General features: G+C 47.2%; 1 protein-coding gene across 3 annotated transcripts in view; it reads left to right on the top strand.

Moving 5' to 3' along the window:
- The window catches only part of KCNN3 (potassium calcium-activated channel subfamily N member 3), a 173034-nt gene extending 149780 nt beyond the window's left edge, over positions 1–23254 (top strand). For 2 of the 3 annotated variants that reach the window (XM_017513417.2, XM_037733031.1), the window contains exons 5-8: positions 2985–3095; positions 13401–13528; positions 16188–16257; positions 20365–23254. In XM_017513417.2, coding sequence (XP_017368906.1) covers positions 2985–3095; positions 13401–13528; positions 16188–16257; positions 20365–20661 — 606 coding nt within the window. In that variant the 3' untranslated portion in view covers positions 20662–23254. The remainder of the gene's footprint in view (positions 1–2984; positions 3096–13400; positions 13529–16187; positions 16258–20364) is intronic. The other variant, XM_037733030.1, reaches the window with a different exon arrangement.
- The last annotated feature ends 2604 nt before the right edge of the window (positions 23255–25858 follow it).

The raw sequence follows: 25858 nt of genomic DNA, 5'->3' as shown, positions 1-25858 counted from the left end.
CCTTTCCCCTCCCCTCACCTCCCTTCCTCTCCTCTTCCTTTGTCTTCTCTCCCCTCTTCCTTTTCCCTCCCTGCACCCTGCACGGTCCGCAGAGGCTCAGCAATCTAGGCTTCAGTATACTTCCACCACTTTCTGAAGGCTGCTGATGTCTGACCCCATCTTGATGAGGTCACCTCTTAATGGAAAAGACCAGGTTAGGTGTCATTACTGGTGACTTCCCTAATTACATCCAGTTAATGGAAAAATGAAGTTGAGAGCATCCATTTAAGTTGGAATTAAGGGTTAAGAATGCAGCATCCTCTAGTGAGATACTCACAAGGGAGTCATGACATCTTTATGTTGAAAGAAACTGGGAAGTGTCATCCAGTCCACTGTCCTGCCTCCAGAGAGAAATTTATCTTCATCACAGAGATAGATGGTTCCCTAGACAAAACACTTTAGCTTCTAATTAAAAGCACCCCCTTCATTCAACCAGCCACACTGTGGGCCATGGCAAGAGCTGTGGAACACCCCATCTAGACCCTGGAAATTTGGGATGGTGGATGATTGATTGTTGTGACTGAACTCCCAAAGTAGCATGGTGCAGGGAAGCTCCCTCTTCAGGCCTCTTGGACCCCAGCTTTCAGGGATGACTTAAGTCGAGTTTTGCCTGGACCTAGGGAGAGGAAGGAGAATCGAGCCTGGGGAGAACCCGCTCCATCTGACGTTCCATTCTTAACGCTATGATATAGCCCTCTTTTTGGGCTTTCAGCCCAAAGTACTTTTGGAACTCCATATAAAGGAGAGGGATGACACTCCGTCCGGTTGAGGGGAAGGCAGCACACATCTTCCCTCTAGGATGGCTGCTTTTAAGCTATTTTTTGCTTTTGGGGGCCTGGCTAAACTGATTACAGCTGCAGACCAGGCTGTCCAACTGCCCAGGTCCTTTGAAAATTGGGCACAGAGTCTCCTGTAAGTCACAGAAGCTGAAAAAACACAGCCGTCCTCGAACAAAAGAGGAAAATGAGGTCAGAAAAGGAAAGTTCACACAGACTTGGTTCTTTTCACTTTGTTGTCCTGGAAATGGGAGGCCAACCAATGTGCTGAGAAACACGAGATTGTTTTAATGGGGACCCTTGTGGGAAACTGGGAGAAAGCATTGTGAACTTCAACCACATCGAAACTTCACACAGGCTAGCCTTTGTCAGCCTGCGGGATAAAGAGAGAAAGGGATTCTAAAAGAGAGAGTAGGGAATGGATCCACCCATGTGCATTCCTTCCAAGTCGGTTATAGACTACAGTACCTTCGAGAAACAGTCTTGTCTGCTTCTCACACATTCTGTAAGACCTGATGAGCCAAAAATGTTATTGACGGATGCCTTCCATTCTGGGACCTCAACCGCTAGACTGGGTTCTGTGGCAACTAGAATTGTCATTTGGCATCTGGGATTCAGTAGTTGGCTTTTTTTTTTTTTTTTTTTTTTTTTTTGGGGTTTTGTTTTTTTTTTTTTTTTTTTTTTTTTTTTTTTTTTTTTGAGATGGAGTCTAGCTCTGTCACCTACGCTGGAGTACAGTGGCGCAATCTCTGCCCACTGCAACCTTTGCCTCCTGGGTTCAAGTGATTCTCCTGCCTCAGCCTCCCAAGTAGCTGGGATTACAAGCACCTGCCGCCATGCCCAGCTAATTTTTGTATTCTTAGTAGAGACGGGGTTTCACTGTGTTGGCCAGGCTGGTTTCAAACTCCTGACTTCGTGATCCGCCCACCTGGGCCTCCCAAAGTGCTGGGATTACAGGCGTGAGGCACCGCGCCCGGCCCTGTTGTTGGCTTTAATAAGTTCATCATCTCTTTCCATGAGTGGTGGTCAGGGCAGCGCAGGGCACAGCGTGCAGGCAGAGGGTGATGATCTTTGACAAGAGTCCACTTGCAGGACGGGCTGACCCCCGCTGCCTGCAGAAGAGCCAGGGGGAGGAGTGAGTCTCTGACTTCCCCCTGTGCTCACCAGCCAGCCCAGAAGCACAGCAAAGATGATGTAAAAATGCATCAGGAGAATGTTGGAATGTGCAGGGAATTCCCTGCTTATTTCCCAGTCAGTCAAGCATGCACCCAGAGGATTTGGAGAGGGAAAGCGAGTCCCATCATTCTTGGGGCTCAGCAGAGTGTGCTTCCTTGCCCACCCTTCCCCAGGATCCCCTGCCATGGACCTACCGAGCAGACTAGGATCCCTGTTCTGGAAAATCCCAAGGGTCTGCTGTGGCCTCACTTAACATCCTGGTTTTGATCCAGAGGGAGTGGTGTTGTCTTTAAAATCTCTGCATGACGGCAAATTCATGAGCCTCCCGGTGAAGGCATGAAGGAACCGACTCCTTGTGCTGAGTCATAGCCGAAACCTTCAGGTGAAAAGGCCCAACTGTAGAGCAAGCACAGTCACTGAGTGCACGTGTTCGTGCCAACCTGGGTGCCCTCTGTGAAACAAGCTGGGGAAAGGTATTGCCTCTTCATTAGGTTATTTTCAGGAACACTCTCAGCCACTGGCGGGTGGCGGCCCAGCTGATGCCCTGCGTTCTCTCCTTCCGCGCCGCTGGGCCAGCGCTGGCAGTGGGATGGAGACCTGCGTGAGGGAGAGGGGGCCTGCATGCGTGCTGGCCCCTCTGTCTTTTGCTGCACACCTTGGCAGGGGACCAAGTGATTATCTGTTGGTTAAACTCCTCAAAGCCTGAGTGCCACCCAGCGTCCTTCTCCATTGAGAACTGGCTAGCTCAGTCCCCCAGAGGTCAGCTGCAGAGCACAAGCCAAGAGGCACTGCAGGCCCCTTTATGGGTTGGGACATCAGAGTCCTGACAGGTTTCGACAGATTTTGTGGCTTGGTTGTGACCGGCCAGAGAACTCAAGTTTCCGCTCCTCTCCCAGGAAACTACCCCCATGGGCGCCAGGTGTGTTGAGTCTGTCGTCTTGCCTCTTAATGATATGTTCTTTCCCTTCTGGTCCTCTTGGTGTCCCCCCACAGGGTGCAGGCTGCACTGCCCTTGTGGTGGCCGTGGTGGCCCGAAAGCTGGAACTCACCAAAGCAGAGAAGCACGTTCACAACTTCATGATGGACACCCAGCTCACCAAGCGGGTAAGATGCCACACAGCCATGTCTTATGGGGGACTTAAGGCCACCATGGAAGCCAATCAGAAAGCAAATGGTCATGTAGCATGGGTTTTCACCAGGCTTTTAAAGGGTATGTTTGAGGGAGCCCCAGACATAGACAAACGGCCTCCGCAAAATGGAAATGGCATCTCCACACACCGGTTCCTGTCTTCTGTTCAATCACTGTGCATGGGTCAGACAGCCACATGATTCTCCTGATAGTTTAATTAGTAGCCTACAATGGTATAACGTGCCCTTTTGCCTGATGATACCAAATAAATCACCCAGTATGAAGCAGTATTTTTTGTTTATGCTCAAATATTTTCAGGATTCTCATTAGGAAGGGCAAAACTATATTGAAAATGTACTAAAAAAGTCTAATCCCTTAAAAAAATCACTTAAAGAATCATTCTAGGCCGGCACGGTGGCTCACGCCTGTAATCCCAACACTTTGGGAGGCTGAGGCGGGCTAATAATGAGGTCAAGAGATCAAGACCATCCTGGCCAACATGATGAAACCCTATCTCTACTAAAAATACAAAACTTAGCCTGGTGTGGTGGTGTGCGCCTATAGTCCCAGCTACTTGGGAGGCTGAGGCAGGAGAATCACCTGAACCTGGGAAGTGGAGGTTGCAGTGAGCTGAGATCACGCCGCTGCACTCCATCCCGGTAACAGAGCGAGACTCCATCTCAAAAAAAAAAAAAAAAAAAAAAAGAATAATTCTAGTAGAGCCCACATTCCTAAATAAAATTGTTCATCAAAACATTATCATCCAATTTTTCCCTTTTGGGTTTTCCCGGTAACGTTTCTCACTTGAACCATTATGAAAGTGGCTAAGGAAGATGAAGAACTGAAAATATGCAGGAATGGGTAGACCATTTAGCTGCTGAACGCTGGACACCCCACTGACTTGTCAGAGACGAAAAGGCCCATTTAGAAGAGACAGATAGAAGCCTTCCAGAATAACAGCAGGCCAAATGGGCAAGGCAGGAGCTGTTTATTCAAGGACAGCTTTTATGGAAAATCTTTAGAACTACAGCCTGAAGGAAGGTCAGTAAGATGATTTCTTGCAAGACTGTCCTCTTTCTGAGACAAGACAGAACGAAAGTCCTGTGCCCCTGTCTCCGCCTCCTTGGTCTTTTTCATTTAGGACTGAAGTAGGTTAAGGGACCCATGAGCAACCAAATGTTGATTGGGGGTTTTGAAAGCTAGAGAAGATATTCGGTGATTAGTGTTGCACAGCAGCAAAAATGTGTTAGAGACAAAGGCAGGAAGGGAGAACAAAGAGAGAGAGAATGACAGAGGGAGCTGCGAGGGAGCTCTCGGGGAAGGCCGTGGGAGAGTGTGCAGTCACCACGGCCTCTCCAGTTTCTCAGCAGAATTATTTATGGTGTTTGATTGTCTGGTCTTTGATTACATTTATTGGATTCTTTAAAGAGCCTTCACAGATGTTAAAAGGAACTGGGACAGGAAAATATTCTTATGTCGTTGACATTCAAGTGTTGGTACATCACGGCCCTGAGCGATCCGCTGCACCAAAAAAAGCCATGATTTGTCACATCACGATGGCAGTGATTGAAGGCTGTTACCAGAGTCAGGCCTGCCGGGAACCCTGCCACTTGGCCACTCTCTTTCGGCCCCCTCTAATAACAGGTGCAGAAGTCATGCTCAGTATTGAGGAAATGACTCAAGTTATTGAAACACCTCAATGCAAATCCACTAGCATCTAATTTCCTGAAGCAATTTTCACTGAATTGCAACTACATGCCGGAGTGAGGGAAGGGACATGTCTTGCCTCCAAAACCCTCTCATAAGCTGTTTACCAAGAGTAGGGACATTAGCAGTCTCTGTTTATTCTATTTTCTTTTTTAAGCCAAGTATATTCTTTGTATTTCGTGTTATTCCTTTGTTCTCTCCATTTTTCACCAAGTAAATCAGACGTTAGAGGAAAATAAAGCTGAGGAAAGCCAGCTCCTTTGTATGCCAGGAAAATAAACAATTTTTTCTGCAATGTAATTGTAGAAGATGAGATTGTGGTTGCTAATTTTAATCTTTCAAAGATGATTCCCTAACATCCTCCTCAATTCCACTTACTTCTTGAAAAGTAGGACTGAAAATCAAATCAACAAATATTTATGGCTCATCCATGAATGTAAGGTAGCTTTTTAATCGAATAACATCTCACTTTTCTGAGAACACTTCAATCTGTTGAAATGTCCTGTTAATATCCAATATCTTTTCTCAAGGAAACAAATAACACAGAAGAGATGGTTCTTACAGAGAGAAAGTTTTCAAAGCAGGCACTAGAGCTTCTGAAGGTTCTTTTACATAACCTTAGTTGAAATGAAACTGGATGCGTGGGTCCTTGGTCCACTCTGGTTTGAGCTGACTCTGACCTGCTCACAAGAGAAGCCCACCTTTCTTCCTCTGGGGATGGCTGGCCTGCCCTCTGTCCAAATGGCCCATTGCATCCAACTGGAGTGGCTCATTGGTCAAGATGCTAAACTTAGTCTGTTCATAACATCTTAGTGAACTTTCAGAGAAAGATCCGATGTGGAAGGAGTTGACGGTGGCATAATTGCAACCCTTTGGAGTGGACAGTCAGTGTATTTGACAGATGAAAGCAGTCTCTTACCAGTATCTGCTACCTTGATGTTCAAACGCCTAAGCAAAATGAAGAACGGAATTGTAGCTATTACTCATAAATCATACCCAAATAGTTCTAGTGTTTATTCATCTTGCTGTAAAGGCTGCAGTCTAGCCTTTGCCAAGAGAGCCAGCACTATTTTTATTTATTTACTTGTGGGGAGGGAAGAGGGTCTGATAGCACCGGGTAAGAACTCGGTTTCTGGTTTTCCTGAATCCCATGCCTATCTTCTTTCCTTGTATAACTTATCAACCCTGGTGGCAACGTCATTTCTGTATTTAATTTGATCAGGTCTTCCCACACTGACTTCGCAGTGTCACTGCCATTGTTATTCCATAATTATAACTTATTGCTAACCCCTGGGCTACTAGCTAATATATAAGTACATGACACACAGAGGGACTGGAAGAAGATACTAGAGCCCCATCCTTTCTGCCACTCAGCGCTTCCATGTCCCCATCCTTCTGCTTTATGTAACTAAACATCCATCACAGAGGTCACTCCCTGGGTGCCACACACTCTACTCTGGGGGCACCAAGATGGGTAAAAGGTGGTCCTTACCCCCATCCTTAACCTCTGATGGCCGACGGCCCTCAGGGAGCACTGCTGCTGCTGCTGCTGCTGCTTCCTCCTCCTCTTCTTCCTCTTCCTCTTCTTCTTCTTCTTCTTCCTCTTCTTCCTCTTTCATTCTTCTTCTTCATTATTTCTTCTCCTTCTTCGACAGAGTCTCACTCTGTCACCCAGGCTGGAGTGCAGTGGCGCGATCTTGGCTCACTGCAACCTCTGCCTCCCAGGTTCAAGCAATTCTCCTGCCTCAGCCTCCCAAGTAGCTGGGACTACAGGTGCACGCCACCACACCCAACTAATTTTTTATATTTTTAGTAGAGACGGGGTTTCACCATATTGGCCAGGCTTGTCTTGAACTCCTGACCTTGTGATCCAGCCGCCTTGACCTCCCAAAGTGCTGGGATTGCAGGGTGAGCCACCATGCCCCACCCAGAGAGCACTCTTTCTTATCAAAGGCAGAGTGGGCTGCCATGGACACACTTGGCTTGGGAGGCACCGTGGACCGGAGATATTTTGTTTGCGGTACCTACTCTCCACATCAAGCCATAGTGAGCAGAACCTTCAGACAGCACCGTGGGTGTGTGCTGAGGATCATCTCCTTCTGGCTGCAAGAGTTTCTTGCCCCAAGTAGCTCATCCAAGTACACTTCAATGAGGAAGATCAAAACTAAACCCACAACTTCCCTAAATGAGTTCCTTCTAACTTCCCTGGTATGCTCGTGACATCGTGTTCTTCCAGACTCCACGCCTAAAGATTTAGCTCCATTTCTGACTCCTCTGGGCCCTGGACCCCACAGGGGTCTGAGCACTTTCAGAGCCTGATTTAACCGTGCTGTGGCTGTTCACACTTGCCTGCCTCTCCAGGGCCTCTGCCCTGCCACACTTGAAGCCACCATCTTCTCTGGGCCTGCGTCTTCTCATCTGGGTTTGTGTGGCTCATCCATAAGCATCCTTCCAGCTGAAATACACACTGTTCTATGACTGCGCCCAGTCTGTCTCGGACAGACCTTCGTGCTTGACGTCGTTTCTGTTACATGACAGTCTTGCACCATCACAGCAGCCTGCCACCTGCTCTCCTCGCGTGGGCCTCTGCTTTCCTATGGTCCTCCTCAGACTCTCAGGCTTAGCTTTGAACATATTTCTTCCTGCTCAAAAACCTTTAAGTAGTTCCCCACCTACTATCTCCTGAACGACACTAAAGAAAACTTTTCTTTAATTATGTGCATATGCCAAAATTCGATCATAACCTTGCTAGAAAAAATTTTCTTCAGCTGGCTAATTCAAAGATGACTCTTAGTAGAAGTATTTCATAGGAAAACGATGGTGGTCACTGCGGTACCAGATACCGAGGGTCTGGCTAAAGGACGGCGAACGGACAGCTGGTTGGGCTCCAGAGTGGGTTTCCAGAATGAGTCTTTATCACTTTAAAATTGATCGATAATCAATAGGGCAGTTACGAGGAATGCTAATCCTCCCCGGAAGAGTATTATCAATTACATCACACACAAAGTTCCGTCCCAGACAGACTGGGTGCAGGTTTTCTTCAGCAACAGTCACAGAGACATTGTGCGTTTATGCTGGAAGGGCCCTTCGGGATGAGCCACTCCGACCCAGATGAGAAGACGCAGGCCCAGAAAGGGGCAGGGTGGGCCCCCGGCCGACGCAGGATCCAGTTTGCTCTCAGACCATCAGTCAGGCAGCTCTAGGGTGGTTAGTTCCTTAGATCCCAGCAAGGGATTAGGGCCCTGGGCCTGCTGAAGAGAAAAGCCAGCTAAGTCCTCCCTGACAGTATCACATAAACAGCATTATAGAATTATCCACCACCCATGACCATATTGCTACAGGGAGGACTTCAAGCTCCAACTCTGAACCACAGAAATACATCTCTCTCTCCACCCAATTTCCTGCCAGCCAGAAGACTGGAGCTGCCAGTTCTAAGGGGTCAGTGAGAGCCCCCGGGTGAGGCAGGCAGAGAAGCCTGCAAAGGCAGCGTGGAATAGAACAGGGGAAGGAAAAAAAGCAGGCACAAGCGGGGTGATGAAAGAGAGGGTAGCCGGCGAAGCCAGAGCAAGTCTGCGGGGCGGCGATGAGGGGAGAGTGGGGTTGGCAAACGGGAAAGAGGAACCGGCCCCTTCTCTAGTCCTGTGTGTAATGGACACCTTCAGTCAGGGTCTGTGAAGACCGGGCCGGCTTGCAGATTCTCCGATAGAGATCTGATCATCACCCAGCCTAGATTCAACCCAGGTAACTCCTTGAAGTTGCAGTCATGCACCGCATAGCGTTTCAGTCAATGATAGAGCACACACACCCAGGTGGCGTCCAAAGGCTACAGAGGAGCTGAAAAATGCCTATCCCCTAGTGATTTGTTACAGTTGCCTGCAGTGCAAGAACATGCATGCAGGCTGTAGCCTAGGAGCAGCAGACATGCCATACAGCCTAGGTGTGTAGTAGGCTGTACCAACTGGGTTTGTTTAAGTACACTCTGCGATGTTCACACAGTGAAGAAATTGTCCAAGATGCATGTATTTAAATCACACCCACCGGCCGGGCCTCCCTTCCCCCGTCTCCAACCTCCAAGTAGAATACTTCCCTGGCAAGGATTCCTGGCAACATAATGGGCATACTAGTGATTTCTTCCCTGGGGGGTGGGCTCTGCCAATGGGACTCCTGGAATTTCCCAGGTCTCCTGTGGCTGCTGGAGGCTTAGGGTGCCCAAGAAGGGTGTTCCTTTCATTCCCCTTGTACTTCTGCCCCAAGCATCCTTGCTGCAACTGACAGCCTCTCTGTAATACCAAGTAGCAGGTTACCTGGGCAGAGAGGTGGGCAGAGCAAGTCACTGGCATGGGATGCTATGGCCAAGTGCCAAGGAAGAGACGTGTGTTATGTTTTATACTTTCTTGTGGGTTGGGGAAATTAGAGGGAAGGAAGCTGACGTTTATTGGACAGGGAGACTAACAAAGGCACCATGTATTGAGGATATGGCCAGGCTCTGTGTTAATGTTTTCAAGTATACTCTCATTTAATCAACAGAGTAATCCCATTTCACAGATGCAGGTCGCACTTGCATCATTCTGCAGCCCTGGACCCTGCTTTGTGGTGGTGGTTCTTTAAGCACTTATTACCTGATGCTCTAATACAAACTGCATACGGTCTCCTCCACAAGATTGCAAGTTCCATCAGGGCAGGAATGTTACTGATTGGTTCGCTGTGGTATTCTCACTTGCTAGAACAGCGTCTGGCCCGCTGTAGGTGCTCATTAGCTGTTCCTGAAATGTGTGAATAAGGAGAGACTCAGAAGTTCAGCAGTGGGTCCAATGTGGAGCTCGTGATCCTATTTGTCAAGTTTTTCTGAGGCCTAATGAAACAATGCAGACATATGGCTTAGCACAGAGCCTGGCACATAGTAAGCACTCAGTAAATGTTACCTGTCACTGTAATTTGCAAGGTCTTCATTGGACCGCTTTCTTGCCTACGCCCATTCATCTCAGAGCCCTTCCTAAAGCGGGTCGTAGAGCCCATTCTCTGGCTCCAGTCAGAGTGAAAGCAATTTTTTGGTAGAGAGTTTCTGGGCTTGCAGAAAACAATCAGCCCATTTGTTTGTGGGTTTTGGAGGCAGGACAGCTGGACTTCCATTCACGAAGGGTCCTCTTCTCACCGTCCCCAAAGCCATCCAATTGTGGCCAACCTTGAGCCACTCTTCCCAGCTTACTGCTTCCGTCTCAAGCCCTGCCCCATTCCACTGCTGTACCCTGAGAGTGCCTTTTGGCCCTGGTGCCTCTGCCCACCAGGAGAGGTCAGGAGGTACCCCAGCCTCCATCAAGGAAGGGTGCATGAAGCCCTTTGGAAGCTCGGTAAACCTGAGGAAGGGCACATGACCTCATCTGCTCCCGACTCCAACAATGCAATGCTCAGATCAATCACCCAGGTGAACTGGAGGGAGACCCTGACCACAATAGCATTTACTGTCCACCTGGGAAAGCACTGTGCGGTTAAAAGCCTATTTCTTTTTCTCTTGCAGATATTGATCTACTTAGTTTTGTGCCAGGCTGTTTGCTGGTAATTAATTTCAGAGTCAGTGCAAGGGCTGGCAGCTAACATCACTTTCCCGAATGCGCGGTGGCCTCCCTCCAAACTCATAAAGATGATGTGACTGCCTCTGTCTGCTACCCGAGCCGTGCTGTGACTTCAATATCTTTCATTTGGGCTGAAGTTAAGTGCAGGACCTGGACTCTGTGTTCTGTCACATTGCTAAGTGAGGGCTATGATTATTTAAAAAAAAAAAAAAAAAAAAACCAATGTTCTTTCCAATTCCTTGATCCTGGAAAACAGGAAATGATGTCGTTTGTTTCCTTCAGTCCACATGAAAACCTTTGGCTCTTCCTGGACCTGGCTCTTGTTTTGACTTTGCCATTAGCTAGCTGTGTGATTCTGGCTCTCACATCCCGTCTCTGAAGTGGTTTCCTCATATGGTCAATGAGGGGTTTGAGCTAGATGATATTAACTAATATCTGTGTGGTACTTTACATTCTAGATAGCATTCAAACCCACATTGACTCAGTTTGCCGTTTATAATTGCCTAGTCTTGATCTGTGTCTCGGTTTCTTCATCTGTAAGATGGGGATACTATTAGTACCTCCCCGATAGGGTTGTGGTGAGGATTACAGAAGCTTGGGGCTGGGCGTGGTGGCTCACGTCTGTAACTCCAGCACTTTGGGAGGCTGAGGGGGGCGGATCACAAGGTCAAGAGATCAAGAGCATCCTGGCCAACACGAGGAAACCCCGTCTCTACTAAAAATTCAAAAATTAGCTGGGCGTAGCGGCGTGCACCTGTAGTCCCAGATACTCGGGAGGCTGAGGCAAGAGAATCTCTTGAACCCAGGAGGCAGAGGTTGCAGTGAGCTGAGATTGGGCCACTGCACTCCAGCCTGAGCGACAAGAGCAAAACTCCCGTCTGAAAAAAAAAAAAAAAAAGCTTAGACATGTGGAGTACTCAGACCTGTGGCTGCACCTGGTAGATGTTAGCTGTTGCCCCCAGCACCGTCATCATCACCTCATAGCAGCCCTAAGGTGAGCCTTTATTTTTCCCATCTTACAGATAATGAAGCATTTGCTCTTAAACTGCTTAATAATTGACAGAGCAGGGATTCACCTGCAGACTTTCCAGTTTCTTTGAGGCTTTCTAAGAGGCTAAGTGGCCAGGGAAACTGAAGAAATGACACATCAAATTGCCCCCTCTCCCTGCAAAAGGAGCGCAATAGTATTAAACGTGCGCTCTGCAGAAGGCAAGGCTTCCCTTCCATGCCGCCTTTTTTTGCCAGAAGGCTGCTGTTCACTCTAGCCCCCTAAGCAGGACCCCAGAGACCACGCTGTCCTCTCCTGGACACCCACTGTTTCCAGCTTCTCACCACAACCTGCTTCCTTTCAGGCAAGAAAGTTCCAGAGGCGGGTAATTAAGTCATTTAAAACCATTTTCATGGTGGATCTTTACTGAATTTTTTAAAAGCAATATTTATGTCCCTTAGACATTTCTGAGAAGACTTAGCTGTTCTTTTAAAAACATCACTTCAGCGCCAATGAAAAATAGAATCCAGCCTTAGTAATAAATTTTAAAAACATACACACACAAAAGTTATCAGCCTGCAAAACAATGTTTCCTAGCCTTCCCACACGTCTCGGGATTTTAACAACGTCCCATCTGTTGATGTCAGTCAGAAGAAGCAGGTCTGTATTCTCTAATTTTATTAAAACCCTTTCTGGCTAGTAACCTGATTTCTATTAGGCTGGCCTCCTTACTTTCAGGCCCCAGGCCTGTGGACCTGTGCCAATCCACATGGCTGACAGAAATGGGGATGATTAATCAAAAATCTGTTTAGCTTGTGCTTAATAAGGAATGTTTTCTCTTGCTCTTGTTACTAATTGCCGAAGATGTCTGTGTTTGGATTAAAACTTTGTCCCCTGCCATCTGGATGCCATTGATATATCTCAACTCAGTCGTGAGCTTGGTGATATCAGTGGTTTCCATGTCAACAGATGACAGCGTCATATGTGGAATCGTGTGATTTCAGTGCACAGTGAAGGAGCCAGCCTTGGGAATGAGGAAGCTCTGCTTTCACACCTAAATATCTTCACTGATTTTCAGACATTGCTTTGAAATTTTTCTGTTTTGTGCCAATTACATTTACATGCAAAATTGCAGTGCAAATGTTTTTGGCCATTTGGGAAAAGAGACAATGGGCTTGCTGATACCTACCATTCCAATCAGTGGGAAAGACATCTTCTCAAAGAAGTCTTTTAAAATCTCCAGGTGACAGGAAATCTGTTTACTCTCTGAATCCAAGCAATGTACCATATACGCTGTGGCAATCTCAGGTAAAGCTCAGAAGTCTGCACGTAAGGGCGGCAGTGGTATATTGCTAGCTATTTTCCAAGGGGACCCCGGGACTCAAGGTCTCATGTAGCCTGTCTAAATCTATCATCGGCAACAGCAGTCAAGAGACAGTACTGAAATAATTAAGGAAAAAAAGAAAGAAAGAAAGAAACACCCTTCAACTTCAAGCTCTGGTCTGCAGTGTCCAATAGAATATTAATAAGAGATGAATTTTAATCATCTTTTTTTGTTTGTTTTGAGACAGTTTCGCTCTTTTTGCCCAGGCTGGAGCGCAATGATGGCCATCTCAGCTCACTGCGACCTCTGCCTCCTAGGTTCAAGCAATTCTCCTGCCTTGGCCTCTCAAGTAGCCAAGCTACTTGAGGGATTACAGGCATGCGCCACCATACCTGGCTAATTTTGTATTTTTCTTAGAGACAGGGTTTCACTACATTGGCCAGGCTGGTCTCAAACTCTTAACCTCTGGTGATCCACCCGCCTTGGCCTCCCAAAGTACTGGAATTATACGTGTGAGCTAATGCTCCCGGCCTTAATCATCTTTTCTAGGAATTTCATGATTTTGATTAAGAAAATAGATCATTGGAAAATCGTTTCCGTATGAGGTAGACTACAGTAGCAACCACAAAAAAACATATTATGTGAACCTAAGAAAATGAACCTGATAGCAGCCTACTTTATTTATTCTTAGATCAAGAATGCTGCAGCCAACGTCCTTCGGGAAACGTGGTTAATCTATAAACACACAAAGCTGCTAAAGAAGATTGACCATGCCAAAGTCAGGAAGCACCAGAGGAAGTTCCTCCAGGCTATCCACCAGTGAGTATGCCACAGCGGTTCAGCCGTCACATGGCCAGGCTAGGAGTGGCGGGACTCCTACAACTCTGTCAGTACTTTCTCACGTACCTAGGAGGCACAGAAGAAATCCGTTCTGTTCCACTCAGCAAGTGGAGTGGTGAACTGGGTCTGATCATTCACTGACTGCACCACCACGTGCCAGGAATTGGGCAGGCTGCTCTGGAAGGTAAAAGCTAGAGTAAGAACATTTAAGGGCTTTCACATTCTATACCCATACACACACCCCGCACATCACACACCCCACACACACTATACATCACACACACCGTACACACTACACATACTATACATCACACACCCCGCACATCACACACCCCACACACACTATACATCACACACACCGTACACACTACACACACTATACATCACACACCCCACACACACCACACATCACACACCCCACACATTACACACCCCACACACACTATACATCACACACACCATACACACTACACACACTATACATCACACACCCCGCACATCACACACCCCACACACACTATACATCACACACACCATACACACTACACACACTATACATCACATATACCACACATCACACACACCATACACACCACACACACTATACATCACACATACACCACACATCACACACCCCACACACACTATACATCACACACACCATACACACTACACACACTATACATCACACATACCACACATCACACACACTATACATACCACACACACTATACATCACACACACCGTACACACTACACACACTATACATCACACACACCACACATCACACACACTATACATACCACACACACTATTCATCAGACACACACCACACATCACACACACCATACACACCACACACACTATACATCACACATACACCACACATCACACACACTATACACACCACACATACTACACATCATACATACACCACACATCACACACACCATACACAACACACACACTATACATCACATACACACCACACACACCACATATCACACACACTATACACACCACACATACTATACATCACACACACACACCACACATCACACACACCATACACAACACGCACACTATACATCACATACACACCACACACACCACACATCACACACACCATACACAACACATATACATCACACACACTATACACACATCACACATCACACACATACCACACACACACACCACACACACACACCACACACAACCACACATACACATCCACATCCTCACACACACCATAAGACCACACACACTACACACACCAAACACACCAAACACACCACATATCACATACACACCACATACCACACATACTACCCGCATCACACACACACCACACATCACACACATGCCACACGCTATACACAAACACCACACACACCCCACACACCTCCCACACACCATACACACCACAGAAACACCACACACACAACACATACCACACACACACCACATACAACACACACACCACATGCACCATACACCACACACAAACTACACATCACACACATACCACAACACACACAACACACCAAACACACACTGCATACATACCTCACACCCCACACCCCACACACATTACACACACTACACATACCACACACACACACACATACCACACACATACACACCACACACACACTACACATACCCCCACACCACACACACACCACACATCACACACGCCCACACACACCACACACCCCATACACACATACCACACACATACACACCACACACACACTACACATACCCCCACACCACACACACACCACACATCACACACGCCCACACACACCACACACCCCATACACACATACCACACACATACACACCACACACACACTACACATACCCCCACACCACACACACACCACACATCACACACGCCCACACACACCACACACCCCATACACACATACCACACACATAACGTATACACAAACCATACACACATGCCCCCCACACACCAAACACGCCATAAACACACAAACCACACACACCACACACTCCATACACACACCACATACACCACAAACAAAGCACATATACCACACACCAACCACACACACCACACACACTACACACCACACACACAAATCACACACACCCCACATGCCCCCACACACACACACAGCCCCACACACAACACACACATACCCTATACACACATCACATACAAAACCCACACAGAACACACACCACACACCCACACCATGCATTGCAACTCAAATCAAAACAAACTGGCTGATGCTTTCTGTGATGGAAGAGTTTTTAAAAATATAGTGGAAAAGCAAAGGGTGAAAACATTTATTCTGATGGAGAGATTTGGGGACCCCCTGAAAAGTTGAGAATAATGCACTCAAGATATAGAGGCAGGAAAATGATCTGGGAATAGCAAGGAGACAGGTGGCTGCAGGTGAGCATGCGTGGGGACAAGAGTTTGCTTTCTGGGGGCTCTGACAGGCCCCAGGAAAGTAAAAGCCTCAGTTGTTCCCCAGGTTCACGGTCCCCATGTTGGGTCCCAAAATCAGAGGCAGAGGTAGGGCTGGAGGATCTGCTAGCACAGCTGAACCTCTGCATGGACCTGAAGGGCTTGCCTGTTACCACTCTTTCCCGCAGGCTGAGGAGTGTCAAGATGGAGCAGAGGAAGCTGAGCGACCAAGCCAACACCCTAGTGGACCTTTCCAAGGTGAGTGGCAGCGTCTAGAGACGTCCCCTAGAATACAAGACACCTGAGTCTTCTTAGTCGCACCTGTGAGTCCTGGCCAGGTTCACACCGGACTTTGCGGGACCAGGCAAGCAGAGAAAACTTTCCGCTTGGTTCAGAAATGTCCGGGCTCAAGCTGGTTCCATTCGCAATCTACTGGTATATCCTGTAGTCTTTTAAAACTTGGCTTTTGTTTCTTAAGTGAAATTGCTCAGGTGTGTCTTTGCGTGGAATTAATGAGCTGGCCGACTAAACCTATTCCGTGTCATTTTATGAGCTGCACATAGACGGACTGCTGAGGTTGGGCTTGTTTGCAGCACTGTGAAGCACACTAGCGAGGACCAGACAGTGACTGTGGCCGTGCTGACTGCCCAGGTCACACTGATTTGCTGTAATACTTGGAAGTTCATTTTTCTGCATCCTCCAATCCTTACCAACCAGCTTTTCTGGCCTCTGACCATGGTGTGTGTGTATGTGGGGGTGCATGTCTTTATTTCTCAAGAGGCAGATAGTCTACGAGAAACATGAAGATACCAAAAAAGAGCGCCTTCTTTTGAGAACCCTAGGATATCAGGCTTGCCATCATTCTGTCACTCTGTGTTTCTGGCCCTGAGCTGCCATAAATACTGTAAAGAAACTCTCTCCTCTTGCAAATCACCCAGGTGAGGGAGCCGAAGGCCGCACTGCTAGAGCTGGATTGGTGCCGCTGAAGAAAGGGCCTCCCCTCCTCAGCCCTCCCTCCTCACTGCCTCTTGATAGGAATTGTATATTAAGTGTACGCTCAGGGCCAGGCTGGTGGAACATTCCAGCAGATGTCAATTATCATAATGGAACACATTCCCTGGGTAAGCAAGAGACACTCCCTCAGGCATATTAAGCACCCCTTGAAAAGGATGCAGAGAAATCACTGTTGTGGGGCCATGTGCATGTGCCTTGTTCATTTAAGGGACTGAGCCACAGAAAGGGCCTCCTAAACCTGTGAGGACTTCAGTCGGGCAGTCAGTGGCTTGGCACCAGTGGGGAGAAGCCCCCAGGCCTGTGTGCCTTTGGAGGAGGGTGTTCACGTGGAGTGCCCCGTGGTTCCTGGGAGCATGGGGTGGGAGTGGAATGTAGGCACGCAGGAGAGAACTCCCTCAGGTTTTGGGTGTGTTGGTTTTAATATCAGAAACCCGCTGGGACTAGGTTTAAAAATGGAGAAATCTATTCTAAGGCCAGAAGGGAGTCTCATTCCAGGCAGAACCTCAAAGGAGGCATGTGGCCAGACTGCAGGAAGGAACTGACTCGAAGCAGACCTGGGAAGCACCCCCAGCCAGGGGGGAGGTGAGGTCCCTCACCGTCGCTACTCCCTGCTTGTGTGCGAGTGACTGCTTCCGTTCTCTCTCCCTCTCCCTGTCTCTCTCTTCCTTTCCCTCTTTCTCCGTCTCTTTCTCTCCCTGTATGCCTCTTGTCCCCACGACAGACTGTAACAGGCTCCAATTCAGAGAGTACCTATGATAGTTTTAGCCGCAGGCAAAGACTCATTGGCCCTTTACTGGTCTTAATTCTAAATTCTCAGAAGAGATGATTGGCCAGTTTGGTTCATGTATCCACCCTGGGACCAATCAGCCTTGGCCAGGAAGAGGGCCATAGAGAGCACACAGAGCCAGGGGCCCACCTGTGACTTCAGGAATAGCCCACCGACATGCTCCAGGATGCTTCTTCCACAAGTAGCAGTGTTTTCTGTCTCTTCTCTCACTTTGCAGGACACACTGTGACCGATGTTCCCTGGGGACATGGGGCAAACCCAACTTTCAGGCCTGCATTTCTGCAGCACCACCCATAGCCTCTCAGAGACATGGGGCCCACAGAGTAGACCAGGTGAAGCGAACACCTCAGTGAACTGCAAAGACACTCCTGTGACTTGGGTGGGGGAACTAAGCCATCGGTAACCCAGGAGCAAGTTACCTGGGAAGAAAGAGTGTGCAGGAAAGGGTTGAGGGAAAAATCTGCAGAGCAAAAGGTTCGCAGGAGGCAAGCTCTGACATCCCTCCAGTCTTTTCCCCCGAGGAGACTCAGCCAAGGTCCTGGCAGCAGCTTAGCACACTTCACACTGGTCCGCATTCCCCCTGGCATCCTGTCACCAAGCAACAGAGCAGGCGAGATGATAACACCGTGTTCTCTTTCCTTTCTGTGTGCTGTAGCCTCCCAGCTCAGCGCCTTCCCACTCCCGCCCTTTGGTCCTCTCTAAATTAGGAATATGGCATGTGGCCTCCACATATTATGTCTGTATTGAATTGCTGTCCTATAGGCTGGCAGAGCTGGGAGGGCTTGGAGTCTTTTCCTAATTGCTTCAATTACTTCAGTTGAAATGTAAAAATGATTCCTACCTTTGGAGGCTCAGGTGATCGAATAAGATGATATCTGTGAAAACGCTTGGTAAACTAGAAGGGTTTTGCAAATGGTAGCTCTGATTATGAATATAGATGAGGAAACCAAGACCCAGAGGAACGAAGTGACATCCCATGGTTGGGCAGTTGGCGAGCACCAGCGTGGAGGCCTGGGCTCTGCACCCAGAGCTGATCAGGGCGCCCCTGCGGTCAAATGAAATGGGTGGCTTTGCACATTCTGGAAAAGTGTGCGCCTCGAGGGGTTCTGTCATGTTGATTAATAAAGGGAGAACTTTCACTTCTAATGTCGCCCTGTCCTCCAAGGGCACTCACGACACAGTGTCCTGCTCTGGCAACAGCACAGCTCATGGGAGCAGGGCCATCTCCATGCTACTGCTCAGCCTTTCCTTATGCTGCCCAGTGAATTTCCCTGTGGTGCATGGAGTCTTCCGGGGAGGCTCGCCGTGTCGCATCCCTGCTCCCTTCACTCTTCTGTGGCGTCTCACATCTTTTACGCCTCTTTTTCCTCTCATCTTCCTTGCTGCTGCTTTGGTCCCTGGGGCACAAATGGTTTCTATATCTTCCTGGAGTAACCTGAAATTTCAGGTGAAATACGATTGGAGTGTCACTGGCAGATCACCAGAAACCCAAAGAGCCTCGGTGTCTCGGGGATGACAAAGCAGCCCCCAGCCTGGCCCTCTGCATTGCCACCCCAGGAGCCTTACTCCCTGATGCCTGGAAGGCTAATGTTCCCAAGTCTGATGTGCACAGCCAGGATGGCATTTGCTAATTTGCTGGGAGGAAAACATCTGTTGCATAGACTGGAACTCTGCAGACCAACAAGGGGGCCATAGGGTATTGGGGAAGGAGCACCGGTAATCGGCCGGCACCCCTGGAACACGGGGAGTCAGTGCTGAGGGCAGGAAGGGCATTGGGGAGCACACTCAGGACCCCTGCCAAGGAATGAGGGCCGCTGGATTGGTCAGAGGGAGAGTTTGAACTGTGAGACAGTCAACAAAGACCTCAGCCAGTTGGAATGACCCTTCAGGGATGTCTCACTTGGAGGCCTTGTGGACCAGGCAGGGGAAGGGCCACCCTCAGCAAGCCAGCCCCCTTTGGCTAAGCACTGTGCCTGGGAGTTCATTCACCTTACATCCTGGCTGCCGTGTTAACATGGAGGTTGGGGGATATGCAATAACTCCTAACTGTGTATAGTCATTCACTCCAATTTTCTAAGGCAACCGAGAGTGAGAGAGGCCAGGCGCCGGGCAGAGGGCACGTTGTCACTGAGCTGCAGATATGTACTTAAACCCTGGTCTACTAATCATACATCTATGCACTGTCCATTCCCCACCAGCAACATTTCTGGAATCATTAGATGCCACCAGCCATGAGAGCTGAGAGGCTGTGGCCCTGTAAGAACATGTGACAGTTTAGAGACTCATTTTATTTAAGGAAAAAAGGGGCCACCTTTTCCCTCTTGGCACATATTCTCTAATAAAACACTGGCATTAATACTCATTACTTTTGTAATAAGAAAAAAAAATGTCCACACTTCAACCTCCCTGTCCCCAGGAAATAAACCTGTGTCTTTCCTTCGCCGGATCAGCTGGTGTGGAAGTGGCTCCTGTCATGCTGTGGAGGGCATTTCATTTCTCCCAGTGCAGATTCCTCTGTGATGACCTGTCATCTCCCTGTCTCCTGCCTCTCTCTCTCCACACAGATGCAGAACGTCATGTATGACTTAATCACAGAACTCAATGACCGGAGCGAAGACCTGGAGAAGCAGATTGGCAGCCTGGAGTCCAAACTGGAGCATCTCACCGCCAGCTTCAACTCCCTGCCGCTGCTCATCGCCGACACCCTGCGCCAGCAGCAGCAGCAGCTCCTGTCTGCCATCATCGAGGCCCGGGGAGTCAGCGTGGCCGTGGGCACCACCCACACCCCCATCTCCGATAGCCCGATTGGGGTCAGCTCCACCTCCTTCCCGACCCCATACACAAGTTCAAGCAGTTGCTAAATAAATCTCCCCACTCCAGAAGCATTACCCATAGGTCTTAAGATGCAAATCAACTCTCTCCTGGTCGCTTTGCCATCAAGGAACATTCAGACCAGGGAACGGGAAGAAGAGAGACCGAGCTAATTAACTAACTCATGTTCATTCAGCGTGCTTGGTCCGACATGCCTTGAAACCAGAAATCTAATCTCTGTTTAGGTGCCTCTACTTGGGAGCGGGAAGAGGAGATGACAGGAAGCGACGCCTCTGGCAGGGCCCTTGCTGCAGAGCTGGTGGAGAACAGAAATCCACGCTCAATCTCAGGTCTTCACGTGGGGGGTGGGGGTCAGATGCACTGAAGTAGCCAACAGTGAAGCCAGTCCAGAAGAGGGGTCCACTGGGAGAGGGGGTCGTGTCAGGCTTGGGGAATGGGTTCTTCACGATGGGGGTCTTTGAACACGCCCCTCTCTCTTCCTTTTGTCTCCAGAAGCCTCTGTGTGGCAAAGAGAAAAGAGAGCTGCCCACAACTTGCCAAAACAAAAATACCCAAATCAGACTGAAAAAAAAAAAAAAGGAAAGACACAGACAAATAAAAAGCCAGGTTTTCCACTCAATATAAACACCCATATAAACCTGTGTGTTTGCAAGCGTGCACATGTATACACACACATCGGCTTTCGGTCCAGGTCCTTTCTTATTTGAGCTTAATCCAAATAAAAAGGGACTTGACACCTTACCCAGCACACAGTAGGCACCCGTTCCATGGGTGTTGAGCTGGTTTGAATCTGAACGTGGGGTGCTTTCAGGTCAGGTAATTATCTAGCACCGGATGAATTCTGAGTTTCACTGAAGATGTGGGTCCCTTCAGACACAATGCACATTGCTTTGTCCTGGACATGCACCTTGCTTGATTTGAAATGGATGCCAAGCCAAAACTGTTGGCATTCAGGAGGGATAAGCAGGTTTCTAAAAATAACAGCACCTGCAGTTTTCTTCTTCCATCCAAACAAGCCGTGTTTTGATGGACCACATGACCAGGTGTTTGTCTGTATGTGTGGAGGGAGAGGACAAGAAATTGTGCCTGTGTGTGCAGACGTACAGACAAGAGCAACTCAATAACACCTTAGCGAATAGAAGGATGCTTTGGAGATTTGCTGAGCCGTATTTATCTGGCAACAGGTTTCCAGCCCCAGATGTTAGGAGTGTAAAAGGGCCAAGTGCCTCACCTGTGAGCCTCTGAGCTGGGAGGAGAAGTGATGAAGAGTGGCCCATGTGGTCCCTTCTACCTGACCTGAAGTCATCTCAGAATGAAATGTTGTGGGAATAAAGGGAACCCTTAGGGAGCCCTGTGGGTAAGGTAAGAGGATGTAGATTTGTCGGTAGCCTGTTCCCACTGTGCCATGTTAATCTTGGTGCAAAAACTATTCTGATGCATCTCAAACTCCAAGAGACTTCAGAAACATCAAGGTTCAGTGTAGTGAGAGGCACTGAAAATTTTTTTCATTGATCCATAATTAACCACACGTAACATTCATGGTATGAAAACCGTCATGCTATTCACCACTTTTCTCATTCTGAGGTCTTTGGTTTCTGCCTGTGGGAAACTGAATGGCACTGTGTGGACTATTTCATCTGTGGAAGGTAAAACTAAAGAGTGATTTTTTGCTTGTGGTTGTCATCTTGGGTTTACCTTTGTAAGAAGACATCATCGCCCTTCTGAAGGCAGTGCCTTGGCATGGAGATTTTTCTTCTGCAGCACTGGGCCTGTTCTTCTAAGGACAGCACAAGGTAGACAACTGCAGAACCAAGGCCACTCTTTCAGGAAGATCTAGTCTCTTGCTAACCCTCTTCTGTCTCTTGCGATTGCTGCTGCTCCTTTGATGGTTTATAGTCTTAATGGCTTGCCTTGATAATTCCTTTGAACACTTTCATTAGTTGTTTTGCATACCAGAGATGCCACACTTGCTGTTGGCTTATTTTTTTACTTGTTCTTTTAACTGTTGATTATCTGAAAGTTTCCCCTCCTTTTTTTACGTCCCAAGAATGGTGCTCCTGTTTTCAGTGACAGTTCAGCTGAACATATAAGCAGATGTGTAAACAGATGAAATAACCATGCAGTTTCCTTGTGATATCAGTTCCATTTCACAAAGTGAAGACCGCTGGTGGGCTGATCTGAGTGTGCCAATCCTGATCATTTAAACCTACAGCCTTCAACTAGTGATTCTTATTCACCTCTTTCATTCTGCTGTAACCCTGTGATATGTGTGTGTGTGGGTGTGGGTGTGGGTGTATGCACATATAGAGATTTAGTCTTAATTTCAACCAAATGACATGCAAGATTCCACTGCCACTCTTCCTGGCCAAAAGTGTGCACAGACTGTGATTTATCCATTGTGGTCTGCGAATAATTCTTTCACCCATCACTGATGCTCTCACTTAGGTAAACCCTAAAGACCAAACTAGCAACATTAGTCACGGAAGTGATGGGAGTTATTTCTGGTAGCAGCAGCCACTGGCATCCTAGAAACACATGGACATTTGTAGCATGACTTGACCTATTGGTAGTGCAATAGCTATACATGATCTTTATTCTTGGCAAAAGAATGCTTACGCTTCAGAAAAAAGTGATCGAACCTGCACGTTGATCCTGTAATAGCAAATGGAAGGCTATTCCTCTGTACTAGCATTTCAGCTTTATGTGGGAAATTTACCTGTTCTGCTGCAAGTACAATCAACCCTTGATGACTTAGGTATAATTATTCTGGGTGTAACTCACCCAAGTTTTCTTCCTACACCTTTCGGCTAATTCTACCACACCTCAGCATCACAGTCAGATGGGAAAAGGGGCAGGTGGATTCTTATGTCATGCCTTCTTGCACCTTACTTTCAAGTTTTGTAGTGGAGGAGGTTTAATTATCTGCTCAAGAATTGGCTATACATAGCCAGGCACAGTGGCTCACACCTGTAATCCCAGCATTTTGGGAGGCCAAGGAGACAGGATCACCTGAGATCAGGAGTTCAAGACCAGCCTGGCCAACATGGCAAAACCCCACATCTATTAAAAATACAAAAATTAGTTGTCGTGATGGGTACCTATAGTCTCAGCTACTTGGGAGGCCGAGGCAGGAGAATAACTTGAACCCAAGAGTTCAAGACCAGCTTGGCCAACATGGCAAAACCCCACATCTACTAAAAATACAAAAATTAGCTGTCATGATGGGTACCTATAGTCTCAGCTACTTGGGAGGCCGAGGCAGGAGAATAACTTGCACCACTGCTCTCCGGCCTCTCAAGCAAGACTCCATCTTAAAAAAAAAAAAAAATTGGCTATATGTAAAAACTATTAATTATGGCAACCTCATGTTAGTGCTGTACTGATCAAGATCTGCCCACTCCTGGAGGACTGACCCAATGGCAGATCCCCTACTATAATCTTTCTGATAACTTGGTGACAGATAAAATCACTCTAATATTCCCTAAAATATCTAGACACTTGAATTAGAAATAAGGAGCCACCCCCCTCCCCATTGCTTAAGCCATATTATAGCTTCATGTACTGTAAAGTCAGGGATGTACTGTGATACTTTAAGACCACTAATCTCAGTGGAATTCAGGACATAGCATTAGTTGGTAAATTATACCAGAGTAGGGGCTCACTCCTCCTTAGATTGAAGTCCAAATAAAAGTCTTCACCCTTGGATCAAAGGCCACATATATGTGATCATCATCAACAAATTGTCATATGTCTATGAACTGTCCTTTCCATCTTCATAATATGTAACTTCATGACATCATGTCTCTAGAAGTGCTTAATACAATCCAAAAGAACAAGAGGGGGAAGGCCCCGAGCCACCACTGACCGACCTCAGCAGGGGCCAGTGGTAGAACAACAATCTTGTGAATTAGGAGACATAGAAAATGTATGTGAAAGTAAATTCCAAGCGCTGAGCATGTACAAGCTATTTTTCTTATTAAAGGCCAAGAAGGAACAGCATTGAAGAAGTAATGATTTTAATATATTGGGGGATTTCCCCCTTAAATTTTTATAATTTCTTTGTGAATAAACAATCATGGAAAAGAAGAAACCTAGTGACACAAAATCAGATAAATAAAAATCTAAGACTGGATCCACATCTTTGGCCAATTCATATAACCACCTCATTCATCAGTTTCTCTGTACTTAAAAGAAGAGAATAGTTAATATTCTTAAGTACAAAGAATTAAATAGAGAACAAATGAAATCACCTTTGTCATCAACAGCAGCCTAGACTGACTGTATCTAGTTCACAACTTGATGTTACATTTGAATGCAGCAGTAGCTACCAAAAAGTAATTAGTGCATATTAAATAGTGGTAAAATCCGCAGGGAGAAATATGGGATTAACACATAGTTCCAGAACTTTCCCTTCCTCCAGAGTGCAACTCAACAAGCAGTACACTCCAAATTAAGAATCAGTGTTTCACCCAGAACAAACAGTGTTGCTCCCATCACAGTGCCACAGCTGAAATACTGTGAAGTCATTGCACTACCAGTAGGTTCCTACTCTTTTTAAGTTACTGTTTTTAAATCCTAAAATATGTCCCCAGTTTTCTATATTCATTCTTCTCTGAGAGTTGCTAGAAGCAGATGAAGGATCCCTATTGACTCTGCAGGGTTGGATTTCAGTACCTTAGACAGCTACCTGGTGGCTTCCCGGGAGGCACGAACAGCCCCTTCTCTCCCCTTGCAGTCAGTGGGCTTGCTGACGCCCGACACTATCCTTTCCTTCTCTACTGCCGCCAAAGTAAACGTTCAGGAAATGGGATCATTGGCACCACTAAGAAAGGAGTTTACAGGGATAGCAATATTAACTGTCTGCTTGTGGTAGCAGAAAGCTTGTGTCAGGCTGCATAAATAGAAATTAACATTAAACTCCTGTCAGACAAGTAATATGTAGATTTTTATTGAAACAGACCGCAGCTTATTAAAAAGTACTCAGTGCAATGGTATATACATATATACAGATAGAAAAATATATAACTGTGATCTTTTTGTCTTATGCCATTACTGGAAACACCCAAACATGAACTGGAGCTCCCTCTGAACAAAACCATTGTCAAATCTTCAACTTATGACCTCCAAATCTAGGTGCCAAGTGCCCTGTGACAGTTGTTTACACACCTGAAAAATGTATCCTGGAAGCTGTAATCTTGGGCCTGGGCTATGTGTTGAAACAAACAA

Source organism: Cebus imitator, unplaced genomic scaffold, assembly GCF_001604975.1.
Source record: "Cebus imitator isolate Cc_AM_T3 unplaced genomic scaffold, Cebus_imitator-1.0 Scaffold491, whole genome shotgun sequence".
NCBI classification, from domain to species: domain Eukaryota; kingdom Metazoa; phylum Chordata; class Mammalia; order Primates; family Cebidae; genus Cebus; species Cebus imitator.
Note: the sequence above shows the minus strand (reverse complement) of the source record. Positions and strands in the feature narration are given on the sequence as shown.